The following is a 17500-nucleotide window of genomic DNA, read 5'->3' on the forward strand; positions in this document are numbered from 1 at the left end:
ACGTCGATGAGGTGAGTGATGGATCCTTATTATAGATTATAACGTGGTTCATTGTGTTTTAATCGAACCACAAGATGTTTAAACCTTGCTTTTGCTTATTATTTTTTATCATTATTACTAGCTAAGCTACAACTCTAGTTGGAAAAGCATGATGCTCTAAGCCCAAGGGATCTAATAGTGAAAATAGCCCAGTAAGGAAAGGAAATGGGGAATTAAATAAATTACAAGGGAATCAATGAATAACCAAAATAATATATTTTAAGAATAGAAACAATATTAAAATAGATGGAGATATGATCTTCTTGTCAGTTTTCATAAAGACCTGAAGGCTTCTATATATGTAAGAAAAAGGTGTGAGGTTTTGTAGTCTTCTTTCATTAAGATTCATAACAGGTAAGGAATACTGAAAGTAGATTGTTTGCGGATGGTCTTCTTGTCATTTTTATTCAGGCTTGAAGGCTCCTATATATTTCATAAATAGTGTTGGGTTTTAGTCTTCTTTTATTAAGATTCAGACATGGTAGGGAATACTCAAACTACATTGGAAAAACATAATTGACATCTCAATACATTTCAGATGAGGTATAAGATGCTTTCACTACTTATACTAAAAGGCAGGTAATATTATTTTGCATTTAAGGTCAAGCATTTTTAACTTAGGTGTCCTTAAAAGAAATTAAGCATCTCTGTAATGAAATACTCTAAATATGCTTTGAATGACTCGTGCTCTGAAATCTACTATATCTCTATTTATTAGATTCAATGAATAAAGATGGGATAGTTAAACAGTGATCAAATTAAATCATTCTCCATTGCTCTTGAATGATAAGGTATATAAAAATAACTATTTGGTCTACCAAACATTATAAATGCTATGACCTTCCTTCCTTATCTCTAGAACTGTGTCATGCGTCACGTATTCCCTTGGTACAATGTAGATATTACCAAAGGTCCTTCTACCTATCACACTACACTTCTATCATATTGCTGCCCTCCCACTGTAATATTGGGTCATATGGAGCAAAGCTTATTATTCTGAAATGAGTGACAGTCCAAACTATACTTAAGCCTTTTATCAGCTTGGTAATCAATATACCCATCCTACTATAACATTTAATGTTTTATCACCCTTTTACCTCGTACCACTTTACATCACTGTTTCTTTTTCGGATTATCTTAAGGTTCAAATCTAACAAGAATATTTTTTTTTTCAGATGTACAAAAAACATGGAGGTTCAACATTTTGCGGTTTATATGAATTCTTCAAACCATTGTTGATGATTGGTGATCCAGAACTTGCCAAACTGATTCTCATAAAAGATTTTGACCATTTCGTGGACCGAAGAAACTTCACCTTTACTACAGATACAGATGATGTAGCAAACCATTTCTTGACTAATGCCACTGGAAGCCACTGGAAAGGAATTCGTTCTGTTCTGTCACCTAGTTTTACATCTGGAAGAATGAAAGGGATGTTTCCACTGGTGGCTGACAAGGCGGAAAAACTCGTAGATTACCTCAAGAAGCAAAGGAAAGAGAAAGATTCTTCGACTTTCTTACTGAAGAAGACATTTGGTCTTTATACATTAGAAGTAATAGCTTCGTGTGCTTTCGGAATGGAATCAGGGACCATGGACAATGAAGATTCCATTTTCAATCAGAAAGTGGCTGCGCTCGTCAATGTACGCCCTCTTCGCTTGATGAAGCTTATGTTGTTCTTTTTTGCTCCCAAATTCTGCCAACTATTAGGGTTGACATTTGTTCAGGAGGAGATGTTCTTCTTCGTGGATGTCGTCAAAGAGGCCATAGCTCAGCGGGAAGCTGGTCTGTATCGTGGGGATTTCCTTGACTTGATGTTGGAAGCGCGTGAAAATCTAGAAGACCCAACATCAAAGACTCCAAAATATCGTAAGTAACTATTTTGGTCCAGTCTTTTCCTATACTATTATAAGGAGGAGTAGTTTCCCTAAAACTAGGGATATATACGTTACCTTTAATGTGTGTGCCCCGTTGCCGAAACTAAAATAAAAAACAATCTCCACGAATTTTAGCCATATTTATAATAGAATAATCTAGTCTGTGAATAATCGGCAATCATTTGCTGACCCCGCCGATTAATCTCCTATAGAACGCTGATTGATTTACCAAATGCTGACTGATCTCCTATTGACGCTGACTGATCTCCTATTGAACCCCGACTGATCTCCTATCTAACCCAACTGATCTCCTATCGAATACCAATTGATCTATCGAGCGCCGACTGATATCCTATCGAATGCTGACTGATCTATCGAGCGCCGACTGATTTCCTATCGAATGCTGACTGATCTATTGAACGCCGACTGATCTATTGAATGTCAACTGATTCTCTATCAAATGCTAACTGATCTCCTAACGAACACCAACTGAACTTCAGATAGTTAGGAATTACAATTTTGTCTGTTAGTGCAGCCCAAGACATAATAGTTTTTCTCAGATTTTGCGATGAGGCAAGCTTAAAATCTTTTACGTCTATTACTATATATTGGTCTATCAACGTTCACTCTACTATGTCTGTTGTAGGCCCAGTATCCTTCTAAAGATAGATACAACATATGACTCATACTGAAGAAAACATCATGATTGTATCCTGTCGACTCAAGCTTTTTTTTTTTTTTTTTCACAGCAATTGATCCAGTATCCTTCGATGATTATTTTTTTCTCTGAATTAGATTCTCTTGTAACCTTGACTGACTTGTTATTAGCCCTTCACTAATTCTCAATGATTAGTTTATTTCATAACCATCCTACTTTTATGCAGACTCGACTTTTTCAATCCCTACCTCGAATTACAGTGTCAAAATATGACAGCTTTTTGTATAATCTTATTTACCTACTGAGGACTGGTCAAACCTTTATACTGGTTATTGCTAGCTTTAAAATCTAGTTCTTTTCTTTGGCGAGCCTAACTTTGCCCGATAATTGTTGCCTAATACACTTTCAATTTGTTAATATAAGATTATATGGTCTTTAAGGTTAACGTAATCATTTTATTTGGATAGTTCTCTTCATGAAAGCAGAAGTTTTGTAGCATTTCTGGTCCACGACGACCACACTCATTCTTTTTCCAACAGCAGATATCGCCTTTCAATTTTAAGGCAATAAATATGGTATTCATTATCATACTGGCACCCTTTGTACCTAATTCTTCCACGTTCTAGTTCTTAATGACTTCTCGTCCGAACTTCAATATCTCAGTTTCTTCCTTCTTCTCTTCTACATAATCTATGGTGTCCTCTTCTTTTTAAGCCTGATTATGAACGAAAAAATTCAAATGCCCATCATGATTATTTTCTCTGATTTGTTTAATCCTTCCTCCGCAGCACTTACTGAGATCATAGTTGCCAGCTTAGTTTAGTACTAGATTATTTTCTGTGACTTTTTTATATTTTCTCTGTAGTGCTTACTGAGAGCATTCGTGCTAACTTCATACTAAATTATTTTCTCTGACTTTTAAATTTTTCCTCCGTTTTTCTTCTGTAGATCACTCTTGACAACTCAGTACCAGATTATTTTTGGTGACTTTTCAATTTTCTCTCTGTATGGCTTACTGAGAAGATGATTCTTGCCAACGAAATTACAAAATTATTTCCTCTGACTTTTCAATCTTTCCAACTCAGTATGAGATTATTTTCGCTGACTTTTCAATCTTTCCTCTGTAACGCTTACTGGGGAGATCATTCTTGCCCACTCAGTACTAGATTATTTTTTTTTCTCAATTTTTCCTCTGTATGGCTTACTGAGAAGATAATTCTCGCCAACTGAGTACTAGATGGTTGTTTTTCAGATTTTTCAATCTTTCCTATGTAACGCTTACTGAGATAATTCTTACCAACTCAGCTCTAGACAATTTTTTTTTTTTTTTTTTTTTTTTTTTTATTTTGTTGCCAGCTTAGTACTAGATTTTTTTTCTGAATTTTAAATCTTTCTTCTATAGCACTTACTAAGAATATAATTCTTGCCAACTCAGTACTAGATTATTTTCTCTGACTTTGTAATTTTTCCTAAGCAGTATTAGATTATTTTCTCCAATTTTACAATCTCATCCGTAGAGTTTACTGAGAAGATTACTGTTGTCAACTTGGTACGAAATTTTTTTCTGACTTTTCAATCTTTCCTCCGTAGCACTTACTGAGATGATCATTGTTGCCAACTCAGTACTCTTCATCCTGGCTGGTTTTGACACTACAGCAACTACACTCTCGTTTGTTGCATTCTTGTTGGCGAAGAACCCTGAAGCACAAGAGAAACTTCGAGAAGAGCTGAGGGGATTAATTAAAGAACATGGGGAACTCAATTACCAAGGAATCATGGGAGCCAAGTACCTGGAGGCTTGTTTCTCAGGTAACGATGCATTTTTGTTTCCTATATCTTTACAAGAGCCATTTTTTTTTACTGATTATATGATTCTAATGAATATCCTATTTCAAATATATAAATCACCTAATGAAATCACTTGGAGAAATATTGCTTCTATAGACAAACATGGATAATCTATTAAAGAAATGAAATTTTTCAGCAATATGAAACGAACTGAACTCTCTGTATCTTTTACAGAAACTTTAAGACTGTACAGTCCTGCACATGTAACAGAGCGTCAGTGTACAAAAGAATACAAGTAAGTCATGAAGATTGGGATCTCACTTTTAGTTTTTAACCCTTTCACTGCCAGTTGTAAACTCAACCAAACTTCTGATGTAGCAAAATCTTTCAAGACTACACAAACCATAGCTTGTTGATATTTATTGAAGAGATCTCATTAAGACCTTTCCAATGAATACCAACTTTCTATGGTTTGGGTGATTTTAAGGGGTGTTTCCCTGTTTCAAATTTTGACTAAGTTGCCAGTGAAAGTGAAAGAGTTAATATACCACCGACCCCTCTTCTTTTCAGCCTTTGAGATTTAGTATTTTTTCTAATTGTACAGTACCAGGGTGCTTATTGGCCTCCAAAGACCTAATGATTGGTTATATGGTTATCTATAGATCAATTAATTCTCACAAGATTTCAGAGAATATTTTTGATACAAAGCTCATACATTAGTTAAGTGGTTTTCAGAGTCTTGCTTATAAAAAAAAGTTAGATTGTATGGTTTCATATTAATATATTTACAAAATCATGCTGTTAATATGCGTATTGAATTCAATGCCATACTTTATTCCGGTAAGCAGTAAAAATTACCAACTGTTTGTTGATTAGAAAAGTAGTTTATGTTATATTTTTCTTCATTGCGGAAGTGTTTCTCTGGCATATTTCAATAACCTTACCAAGAATCTGTTACATAATATCAATATTTGATTTACCAAATAGCCCATGTCGGAAAAGAACGAAGCAAAGAGTAAACTATAAAAAATAACTACAGCAAATTGATATATCTTGATAAAGAAAAAATGTTAAGAAGATAAGTAATGCATAAGCAATGAGAACCATTTTCACTAAGTGGGATCTTCTTAAAAGTTCCACTAATTCTACTATTTGATTAAGAAAATCTCCTCCACAATCTAACCACAGCCAGAATAAAAACTTCAATAGGATACATTGTATCATTAACATATAATTTTCCCCCTTTTCTCCCAACAGATTACCAGGAACAGAATTAGTCATCCCTCGTGAAATGGTTGTTTCCATACCCATCCACAGCATCCATCATGACGAGAGATTTTGGCCAGAGCCCGAAGAGTTTCGCCCGGAGAGATTTCTACCTGAGAATAAAGACGATATAAAGACTGGTACCTACTTACCCTTCGGTCTTGGACCGAGGAACTGTATCGGTGAGTTTCAAGTTCTTGTTGATGTCATTACTATTATCATTATAACTACTGGTTAAGGTACTTGGAAAAGCAAGGTGTTACAAACCCAAGGGCTCCGACAGGGAAAATAGTCTAGTGATTAAAGGAAATAATGAAATAAATAGTTATTATTATTATTATTATTATTATTATTATTATTATTATTATTATTATTATTATTATTATTATTATTATTATTATTATTATTATTATTGTTGTTGTTTTTGTTGTTGTTGTTGTTGTTGTTGTTGTTGTTATTATTACCAACTAAACTACAACTTTAGTATGAAAAGCAGGCTTCTACTAGCCAAGAGGTCAAACAGGGGAAATAGCTCCGTAAGTAAAGGAAATAAGGAAATAAATAAACTACACGTAAGAAGTGATGAATAAAAAATATCACTTATATCTTTAGATCTTTTTAAGAGAATAAGTTAATCAGCAACTATAGCTTGTGCAACTATAACTAACGAGTTAGATACGCTGTATCAAGACGAATTTATGGTTCTAATTTATATAAGCTAGTCTCTACACGGGCTCTTCCTCCAACAGCAGCCCAGATTTGGGAAATTAAAGGATCTCCAGAAAATTAACAGGGACGATAATAATGATATTAGTAATTGCATAAACCTACGAAAAGTGTCCATGGCTAATTTGTGAAGAGGCTTTAGGTATGACTTTGATAGGAAGAGTTTAAGATTATTACAACAAAATTGACAGATGTCAGCAGGAACTTGAAGATTAAATAGTCAAAGGAATAATTATAAAGAAATGAAAGACATCACATTATACGAATTATGTGTAGAATTATGTGTGATGCCTTAGATCACATCTACAAAACATAAAACTTATTGTTAATAAAATACTCAATGTTCATTGATAAATATTTTAGATTTTAATGTCGTAAATAATAATTTTTGGAGTTTTCCACCCACAGAGCCAGCCCCACGGCACTTTTAATTGAAAATAGGGGAAAAGTCAAAATCCTCATATAGGCTTTGTAATTATACCAGATTTTTTAAACATGCGCGGACAATAAATACCTCTTAAAGTGACTGGCAAATATGGCAATATTTCAAAAAATTCATTACTTATATATATATATATATATATATATATATATATATATATATATATATATATATATATGTATATATATATATGTATATATATATATATGTATATATATATATATATATATATATATATATACACATATATATAATATATATATATATATATATATATATATATATATATATATATATATATATATACATATATATGTATATATATATATATATATGTGTATATATATATATATATATATATATATATATATATATATATATATATATATATATATAAACAGACTGATTTACTGTCAAATGATTATAGTTTCATTAGTAATCACATAGTGATTACATTTTTTAAACTAATCTAGTAAAATACTCTTTGATAATCTCTAGATTATTAAAGTAAGTAGCAAAGCTATTTAATAGTTTTATTCCTATAATGATTCTCTTTAATATTAGTACCGAAGTTAGATTTTAATTACCTTTTTCATCATATCAAAATACTATATATCTAGGAATCACTAATGAGATACCAGTCAGAATTACTAAACAATTCTAGGATTTTACATTAAATTCTGAAACTCAACAAGAAATGCAGCTATTTTTAACCCAATGATGGACAAATGCCTCAGCATGTCCTTAGTCATGTCTAGGATTTGGCCATGTTCATTACCACGCTGGATACTGCAGATTGGTGATAGTAGGAAACTTTTTAGTCTGATCGCTCACAACAAAACAAACTAGTATTGGTGGCCCTGGCTAGTACAGCTTTGCTTATAATGGCGATACACAGATCCTCTCACCACATTAAGGTATCCCCACCCGGAAAGGTACCTGAAAAGTATGTTTCAGTGACTTATAAAGTTGATTCTGCTTTCTTCCTCAGGAATGCGATTTGCTCAAATGGAAGCGAAGTTGATCATCGCCAAAATCCTCTTGAACTTCGAACTGAGTTGTGCACCTGGTTTTGAGCAGATGCAGTTCAACACTGATCCAGGAATCATGAGGCCTTCTAATGAGTTTGAGGTGGCTTTTAAGCCCCTTGTGCAGTCTGAATAAACGCATGGGTATCCGAACTACCATAGATAGTCTGAACAACAGCCTTTGATGACTTCTTCAAATGATCTGGACATGAGACTTGTGTTTCTTTGGATAACCTGAACAAGAGACCTCAGTTCTTTTTACATTGCCTGACTCAATGACTTTAAATCCATTGCTTTGTCCGAACAAAAGGCTTTAAGCCCTTTGCGATGGCTGAATTAAAGTGTTCAAATCATTTGCATTGTTTGAGCAAAATGCTTCAATCTCTTTTCACTGTCTGAATTTAAGCCTTCAAAACCCTTTCTTTATCTGAAAAAAAAAGAGGAATGAATGAATGAACTATAATCACAAAGACTGATGGTGAGCAGAAACCTTGGTGCCCTTAAATAGCCCAGACCAGAAGATAGGGAAAAGAATGTGGAACTAAGGAAGCGTGTGACTAGTTCGTGGAAAAAAAGCAACGAAATGTTAAAGAAATGAAGATCATAAAATAGAAAAAAAAAAAGATGGATACTGTGTCAGTTTCCTTCTGGTTTTTAAAACATGGACGATAAAAAAAGTCAATATTATTATAACCTTTACCGTTGTTATTTTCTAATGCATTATATATCCAAAATATGAAAAATATGCATTTTCAGGTATAGATTTAGAGCATTTTGCAAATTTTTCAAATGAATAGAGAAGTTTGTCACTTCTGGCATCAATGATTCTGTAAATGTATGTAAACCAAAAATCAAATGCTGTGATCTAACTACTATATAAGCTTGAATATACAATCCTTACCTAAAGATAGTTTACGTTTTTTTATCTATTACTTTGTTTTAAACATTAAATGCAATATGTTTACATGTTTGAAGAAGTATACTCAATATATTTATAGAATTTAAGCCAAATGGTCCGGCTCCGGGATCTTAGAGGAAATACAAAGACAAGATGAAGTAGAAGTCATAATAAGTTAACTTTTTTTTTTCTTTTTACTTTAGGCAGAATTTAAAACATCCTTGGCAGAAATTTTTCTCTCCACAGAGCCCTTCTTTCTGAAAAAGTATTATTTCACACATTTCAATTACAAAAGTAAATATATTGTTATTATTAGCTAAGCTACAGCCCTAGTTGGAAAAGCAAGATGTTATAAGCCTAAAGGTTCCAACATGGATGAATAGCCCAGTGAGGAAAGGAAATAAGATAATAATTAATAGTCCAGTCAAATTAGGAAAAAAAATGAAAAAATTCATAACAAGCTGAAAATTGGAGAATGTTTTCTACAGACAATTAGAAAAAAACCTCTCAAAAGTCCTCATCCGTCCACCCTGAGCTTCGTCCGCCATCTTGGAAAATGGCCGCCAAATTTCAGTTTTTCGCTATTTCCATGGAAACCATTGATCTTAGGAAAATAACTGCCCAATACATTATTGTTCACCATAATATTTTCTACAAAAGATGTTCAATGCATATTTTGGCTATGAATGATATTTTTAATGATATTCTCGGTTTTGTAACCATATTAAATTGTGTGAGCATGCCCATGTGAATTTATTCACTTGCTTTTGATCTGATACTTGGCTTTTTTTTTATGCACTATAGTATTTTCTAAATGGTTATCCTTTTAGTTTTGTTTTCATTTCAGAATATACATTAAAAATGGAAGGAACCACAGATCAAAGTGAATTGTGTGTACTTTGCGAAGAACGCTTAATAGAAAGTGAAAATGTTTGTGTTAAGAAAGGTATGTCGACACTAGTTGAAGCAAGTAAGAAAAGAGGAGATGATAAGTGGCAAAAGTGGGTTAATTTATCAACTATTCAAGTACACATAAAATGAAGAAAAGACTATACTAGAGAAAAGAGTATAAAAGCAGCTTATAAAAAAAGATACAACTGACCAGGAGGAAACAGGGTCAGGTACCTATTAAACTGAAATTTAGATCAAAAGAAACTGTGTTTGATTTCAAGAAAAAGTATATTTTGTTTTCAAGAGTTCCTGTTGATATAACTCTTCTGTTCCAAAGAATAATACATACATTATACACTAGTACTGCTGATCTGCATGATTATTTTCAATACGAGCTTGCCCCAATGCCACCTGCATTATTTAATGAATAGGGCATGAGAAAGACCAACAAAGCTGCAATGTATAGTGTGTGTTCAATGATAAGAGTACTAGTACATTTCAGTATCTGGATGAAGAAGTTTTCATTGTAGATGGAGGTTTTCTACTTCATCGTGTTGTGTGGTCATCACATATTCAAGGACTCACTTATGATGAGGTCTATGAGGCATACATCTCATACATCAAACAGTATTACCACACAAAGGCAGTCATTGTGTTTGATGGATACGGTGACTCAAAATCTAGTACAAAGTATGCAGAGACACAACGCAGATCACGCACATTGCAAACTACTGATACGATTTTTTACCCCAACACCAAAGTATGCATTAGTCAAGAAAAAATCCTATCAAATGAGCATGACAAATCGTGATTTATGAGCCAGTTGTCCTGAAAACTAGCTGAAAATGGTATCTCAGTGAAACAAGCACCTGATGATGCAGATTTATTAATTATATAGACAGCTATACGAGTGTGTTTGAACTCTGAGAGCACCATCGCTGTTGTTGGAGAAAATGTTGACCTTCTTATACTTCTGACTGCACTGACACCAGAAAGCAGAAATATTACTTTCTTGAAACCTGGTCGGGGAAAAGTGCCTGCCCGACACTACAATTCTTCTGATCTACAAGCTTCACTTGGTTCACTACAGGATTACATTCTTTTCATTCATGCTGCCAGTGGGTGTGACACAGTTTCGTCTCTCTTCGAACAAGGGAAGCTTAAACTATTCAGACTTTTACAGAACAAAGAAAGACTAAGAAAGCATGTAGATATATTTAATAGTAAGACATCAACACAGAAATCAGTGGCTGATGCAGGAGAGAAGTTACTTATTGCCCTATATGGAGGTCCTGATGAAGAATTTGAGCTAAATTCATTTCGATTGAAGTGCGTTGTAAAAGGCAAGTAAAACTTGAAAGACTTCCCCAAGAGCAGAAGCATCAAAACATTTTCTTCGTGTGTACCATCAGGTTCAACTATGGCAGAGCAATCCACTACCGCCTGAGCAGATGGATAAAAGGCACTGATGGCTTGGTTCTTGTCACCACAGAATTACCACCCGCACCTGAGAAGTTACTACATTTGATATCATGCACATGCACAAAGAACTGTGTACGGAACTGCAGCTGTGTAAAAGGGGGTCTAAAATGTTCCATCGTATGTGTATGTTGTCGAAGGGTTTCTTGCTCAAACTCTATAATCCAATCCGAGGAAGAACTAATGGATAAACTGGAGACTCCCTCACGTGATACTGATGAAAGTGACAATGAAGATCATGAAGAATCTGTTGCACCAGAAGAAATATGTTATGCAAACCAACAGGAAATTAGCTGTGAAGAACTAGTCAATAATTCAGGTACGGCAAAATCAAGTGTTTTACCATCTACTTCTACTTCAGTGGAGCCGCTAGAGCGTCCAAGGAAATCGTTAAGATCACAGATTTAGTGTAAGAAATTGTATATGTGACAAGGAGAATATCAAGATGGTTGTGGATTAGGCCTAAAGGGAAAACCACATTAAAAAATAACGCGCCTACTTACTTTACCTCATGGGTGGTGTGGAAAAAAAGTACGAATTTAAAATATTGTGCTCCCAAAAACTTGATATAGCTTGCAAATTATCACTTGTAGAGTACATATGCATGAGAGCTTTTGTATAGAGAATTTGGTGAGCTTTAATAATGTACTGGGTAGTTATTTTCGTCAGACTAACCGTTTTCATGAAAAAAGCAAAAAAAGGAAATTTGGCCGCCATTTTCCAAGATGGCCGACAAAGCTCAAGGTGGATCAATGGGGACTTTTGATATGTTATTTCTAAGTGTCTAAAGAAGTCATGTGCAAAATTTCAGCTTATGATTTTTTTCATTTATTTCACTAAAATATGACTAAAATGACTGGACTATAAACTATATATGAGAAATAATGAATAAAGTATATGAAATACCCGAAGTTTAGTAACGTTAAAACAGATATAGCATATAATAACCTATTCAAAATAACAATCATTGGCTGCAAGTTTGAATATCTGAAGTTCAACCGATTCAACTTACTGAATAGGTGGATTATTGCAAAATCAGGTCACAGTTGGAATAAATCTTCTAGAAAATAAATGAACTATTTCACACATTTTTATAAGAAAAATAAGAAAAATAATACATCGTCCTTTCTGGGATGTATTATTTCACACAAAATAATTACATAAAAGAAAAAAATATTTAAAATTCTAGAAACCAAAAACACGAAAAGTATTGGGAATTTGTAACCTTTCAGCATAAGGAGTTGATTAAAAGACATCTATAGAAGTGATATTTTTTTTATTTATTCGGGAATATTATCACAAACGCTTTTGTGCTTCTAAAACATGATGGAATCACTCGTGTCTTGACAAGAGAACAGAAAAAGGCCAAGCTTAGATTGCTAACAAATGGTACGTATCTAGTAGAGTTACAAAAATATAATCCTTTTTATCAAGCGGTAAAGAAAATAAGAGGGAAGAATAACACAGTGGTTTATATATATATAAAAAAAAAAAAAAACATTTCGACATTTAGAAATTACGGCCTTTATATTCTAGCTCGTCTTTCATAGAGCGGTGATTTACACGCACCAATCATTTGGGGCAATTTGTAACACTTCGTGAGATTAAATTAAAAAAAAAATCCATCCAACAGTTCTTTAGAAAGTTCACTAACATCTTAAAATAAAACTTACCAAAGAGAAGGAAGCTTCAGTAGAGATATGAAGCTTTTAATTCAACAATACAGAAATCTTTGTTGCTATGTTTCAAACACACATCACGCACACTGAAGGGAGGCCATGTAACATACATTGCCTACGTACACACACGCAAAACGGACACAGACACACGCACGCACACTTTCTGTTTCTGGTCCGGTGAAATTGACAATCATAAATAGATAGGGATGAAGACAGAGGTTTTTGTTTTTCAGAGTCTTTGCGGTCTTAAGATTTTGCTCGAAATTAATAACCCCAATGAATTGGGTGAGGGGGGAAAGGGGGTCGTTGAAGTAGGGGGTGTTGATGTGGGAGGGGGTTGCTGAAGATAAATAATGAATAAGTAAATAGAAAATACTTGGGGAAAATAACACATTTGCAATGAAATCATAAGGAAAAACTCTTAAAACTATAATCTAAATTCTGCAAAGATAATCATTTGTCCAAAACATAATCTTGTAGACTTATTGTTCTTTGTAAACAAAAATATTTCCAAGAAATAAGAGAAAAAACTAATAAAATTACTTTAACTCTAGAGCTAGCATAGTATCTTATAAACAACTCGATATTGGGATGCTGTGAAAAATAAATAAATATCATTAGATCTCTCTTTTCATATACTTATATATTTAACTAATGGAAGACCTGTTTGCTTGACATACAATATGTATGTGCATATACTGTATGTATATATATAATATACATACATATATATATATATATATATATATATATATATATATATATATATATATATATATATGTATATATATATATATATATATATATATATACTGTATATATATATATATATATATATATATATATATATATATATATATATATATATATATATATATATATATATATAGGTAAATATACCGCATATACATATACAGATATATGCTCTTCACTCCTACACTTATACATATATAAGTTGATGCCGAGAAATTATAATAAAATCTACCGATCTAGGATTAGTCAAACTAATAAAATTCCTTTCGTAAGATTTAATCAACAATAATATTCTGGATACGTTAATCATCAAGACTAACTATGGATGCATCTATTCAAGCTGGAGCATTTGGAAGGAGACAGGAATAGATCGCAAAACGAACTGTTATCTAACAGACTGCGAAATAGGGACGTTTCCAATAAGACTGTGAGGCAGGTATGCTTCCAATAGGCTACCACATCCTTAAACACTTGAGAGGGGACAGGTAAGCAATGGAGGGTATGCGTTGTAAAATAATGATATATAACTTGAAAATACTTGCAAGCAGTAAAATATTCATGGGTGATTTCAATTACTTTTTTTGCAAATGTGTGCAAGGGTTCCTTAAGAGAGGTATTTCTGAAAGAGACTCTACTACCAATATATTCTTTGTATTAAAACATCTGACGTTTTTATAGTGATCCACTACCAAGATATAATCTTTTTAGACTGATTTTTTAATAGAACAACAAATTCTAAGAATATACTATAATACTCAAAAATCATGTAGAGTTTCATCATATATGTTCCCTTGAATAGAATTTTCGTGTTCCACGATAAATGAGTTCAAAGTTTATCAAATTTCTTGTGCAAATAACCATTAGGCATGAAAACGCTCAAAGAATTCAAAAAGTTTACCATATTGCCGAAAACTGTAACCATGTCTGATGAACAAAACTCAACTACTGATAGTTTACCACTGGAGTTAAAGATTTTACCATCTTTCATAAACAAATCTTAGCTGTTGTTATTCTACTGCTAAGTAAATCAGAAGAGTTTATCATATTTCTAAGAATTATAACGATTTTATTCGACCAAATCTCTACTTTTAGTAACCAGGTATATGTTAGCTTGGAACTCTCTATAAGGAATCCTCCCAGACGTCTCTAATCCTTTCTTTTCAACTTTACGGAAGTAACTTAAGCAGACTACTAAAAAAAACTCTAGAATCTTTCCCAATTAGTGACTGATAAAAACAAGAAATTGTTAACAAAAAGCCTCGTGCTGGCTGACTGCCTTTTCCCCCCACTCGAAGTGTGGCAGGGATCTTTCAAGATTTGGACAATAGACAGGAAGGTTTAGTACAGACTGTCAGGAAGCAGCACACCATTTTACAAGAGGTACGAAACGACTTCTTATTCAATGCAAAGTCTAATTTACCCTGAATCATATTAACAAGCTTTAAATTCTCATAAACAAAACATATCATCAAATATTTCCCAAGACCCTTTATACAAAATGAGTACTGATTCCTTACGTCTGCATAAGTATATAAAACAAAAAGCAAACTACGAGCGAAGACATTTCCATGATAGCTTCACCAGGTCACTGATTTCAGGCTTGAGAGGTTTCGCATAAATAATTTAAGAAAATAATTCATTTTACCATTTGTCTTGGTATTTGAAATAGTCCGGGATTCTTCTGTAATCAGTGAGCTTCTGTGATACTATCTTGAATTTTTTCTGTACAGTATATACAGTAACAGACCACCTTGCACCCTAAAACAAGCAATGCCAGAGGAACCTAAAGGTATCATATAACTAAAATACCTGTATATATTATCTATAGGAAGATGAAAGTTAACAACTCTGATGTAAATAAGATATCATGAACAATAATAGCAATCACATCAATGTGTGTGATTTTATATGAAAAAGCATGGAACATTATATAATGACAAATCATCAGTTGTAAATGCTGTATATGGGGATATAAGCTTCCTTTGGGGCCAAGTGGTTGTTGATAAAAGGCATACAAGTGACAGATTTGCAAGAAATAACCATAATCAATGTAATACACTTCATTGGTAATTTCAGAATAAATTTTCTTATCTTAATGTTCCAAAACAATGCTTGTGTTAGTGCTATTCTTGTAAACGAAGGTACTATGTACGGCATTCAAATGCACCTGGGCTCGGTGGCATTAACCCCAGGTAATGCAAGATGGGGTTCCAGCGGCCTGGTCTATCCTGAAGGTTTCCCCTTCTGCACAAGGTCCCTGCAAGAAATGCTGGTAACAGTTCCCATCCTGACTCCAGTAGTGGGTAGCCATGCCTGCATGGCAGTCACAAGATAAGCGATGGGTGTTAGGATCTTCAACAACCAACTGACCTTCTGGGCAGGGGCCACGCGTATGGCGTTCATAGCAAGTAGCAGATTCTTCATGCAGAACATGAGAGGTGAAGCAGTTGCATTCAGTCTTCATTGAGGTTTGGTTAAAGCTGAAGTACATACCAGATGGACAGGGACCAATTGAGTGCTGCTCATAGCAGGAGTTATCTTCAGCCCAGAAGTAAGGTGTCCAATCCTTACGGCAGTGGCAGCCTGGTTCGCCAGTATTAGGATCAAGGTAGAACAGCTGACCGGCTGGGCAGGGACCACGAGAATACTGGCGATAACAGCGCTGATCAGGAGTCCAGTAGAACCAGTTATCAAAGCGTGTGCACTGGGTCTTGGGCTTGCAAACAGCAACGCCAGGCTGGGAGAAAACAAGCCAGTCTCCATGCTCACAAGGTCCTCGGGAATAGGGTTCAAAGCAGTGCCCATCGGCAGTAGTTACATTTCCAGGCAAGCATTTGCATTCCGTCTTAAGGGCATCGAGGTTACGCAAATAACAGTTGATTCCATCGTCACAAGCGGTTTGGTCACAGGGACCAGCTGTGTTCAGTTCGTAGCATGAACCATCATCCTCCAGCATGTATCCGTCGCGGCATTCACAGACTGGCTCCAGCGTCCTGTAATCGAACTTCAGCAAGTGACCCTTTGGGCAAGGACCCTGCTCATATAGAGGATAGCAACGTCCATCAGCACGGAAGTAGTGCATGACCAATTCTGACGAACAGGAACAGAAACCAGCTCCTGCGGGTGTCCTTCCCATGAAGAGCTCACCAACCTTGCACGGGCCTTGGGTGTACTCCTGGTAACAGGCGCCATCTGTCCATCTTGCCCAGAACCCAGGGCACCTGAAATAAATGAGAGGTCTTAGTAAAGTAGAATTTTACCAAGTTATCATAAAGATGATAATCATAATAATAATGATTATAAATATATACTTGAAGTTTTCTTTTCTTTAGATTTATTAATTTTAGCAGTGAACAGAACTGGTAAGAGTTTATGGAAGAATATAAAAAGTTATATCCTAGTAATTTTAACCTTCCATCGTCAGGCAAGTATTTCATGCACTATAATCATTGGAAATTAAATTCTAATCATACAAGAACTAATCAGACTTCAGTCTCGAAACAGAAGTGTCTTTGAAAATAAACGGAGAATATTTTTATTTGTAGAGCCTTTTGTTCCCTTAAATCGCTAGCAGACGAATACTCAAGCGAGCCAACTTCATATATAGATAAATGTGTTTTTAATCTTGATATTATGCAATTTTTGTTAACATCATGAATGAGCTATGTAATAAATCTTTTAAAGGGTTAGATTTTTTAACTTAACTTATTATCAATGCAATAAATGAAAAATTTCAAACACTATTTGAGTTCCATTGGGGAACAAGAAGCATACATGAATATTTCAGAATGATCAAGTCCCTGTTGACCTGAGATAACCGAAGCAAAGCACCCTGAGTGCAATTAAATGAACGTTGACCTCAAGCGAAAGTATCCCTAATCAAAGAGTAATCACATCATTAGATTAGGTAACCTCACGCCTACTGACCTGCATTCAGCGTGACCCGTTTCGTTAGCCACGAGCTGTTGACCTTGCC

At 34.2% G+C, this 17500-nt stretch overlaps 2 protein-coding genes across 4 annotated transcripts in view; one reads left to right on the forward strand and one right to left on the reverse strand.

Moving 5' to 3' along the window:
* The window catches only part of LOC137616554 (cytochrome P450 9e2-like), an 11680-nt gene extending 3503 nt beyond the window's left edge, over positions 1–8177 (forward strand). The window contains exons 2-7 of the mRNA XM_068346409.1: positions 1–11; positions 1215–1908; positions 4165–4383; positions 4597–4657; positions 5620–5810; positions 7788–8177. The exon at positions 1–11 is cut by the window's left edge and continues 183 nt beyond it. Coding sequence (XP_068202510.1) covers positions 1–11; positions 1215–1908; positions 4165–4383; positions 4597–4657; positions 5620–5810; positions 7788–7960 — 1349 coding nt within the window. The 3' untranslated portion in view covers positions 7961–8177. The remainder of the gene's footprint in view (positions 12–1214; positions 1909–4164; positions 4384–4596; positions 4658–5619; positions 5811–7787) is intronic.
* A 5469-nt stretch (positions 8178–13646) lies between these two features.
* The window catches only part of LOC137616555 (uncharacterized), a 93127-nt gene continuing 89273 nt past the window's right edge, over positions 13647–17500 (reverse strand). For all 3 annotated transcript variants that reach the window (XM_068346410.1, XM_068346411.1, XM_068346412.1), the window contains exons 2-3: positions 17452–17500; positions 13647–16745 (exon numbers count right to left, since the gene is read on the reverse strand). The exon at positions 17452–17500 is cut by the window's right edge and continues 212 nt beyond it. In XM_068346410.1, coding sequence (XP_068202511.1) covers positions 15707–16745; positions 17452–17500 — 1088 coding nt within the window. In that variant the 3' untranslated portion in view covers positions 13647–15706. The remainder of the gene's footprint in view (positions 16746–17451) is intronic.

The sequence above is a fragment of the Palaemon carinicauda genome, chromosome 22 (assembly GCF_036898095.1).
Source record: "Palaemon carinicauda isolate YSFRI2023 chromosome 22, ASM3689809v2, whole genome shotgun sequence".
NCBI classification, from domain to species: Eukaryota; Metazoa; Arthropoda; class Malacostraca; order Decapoda; family Palaemonidae; genus Palaemon; species Palaemon carinicauda.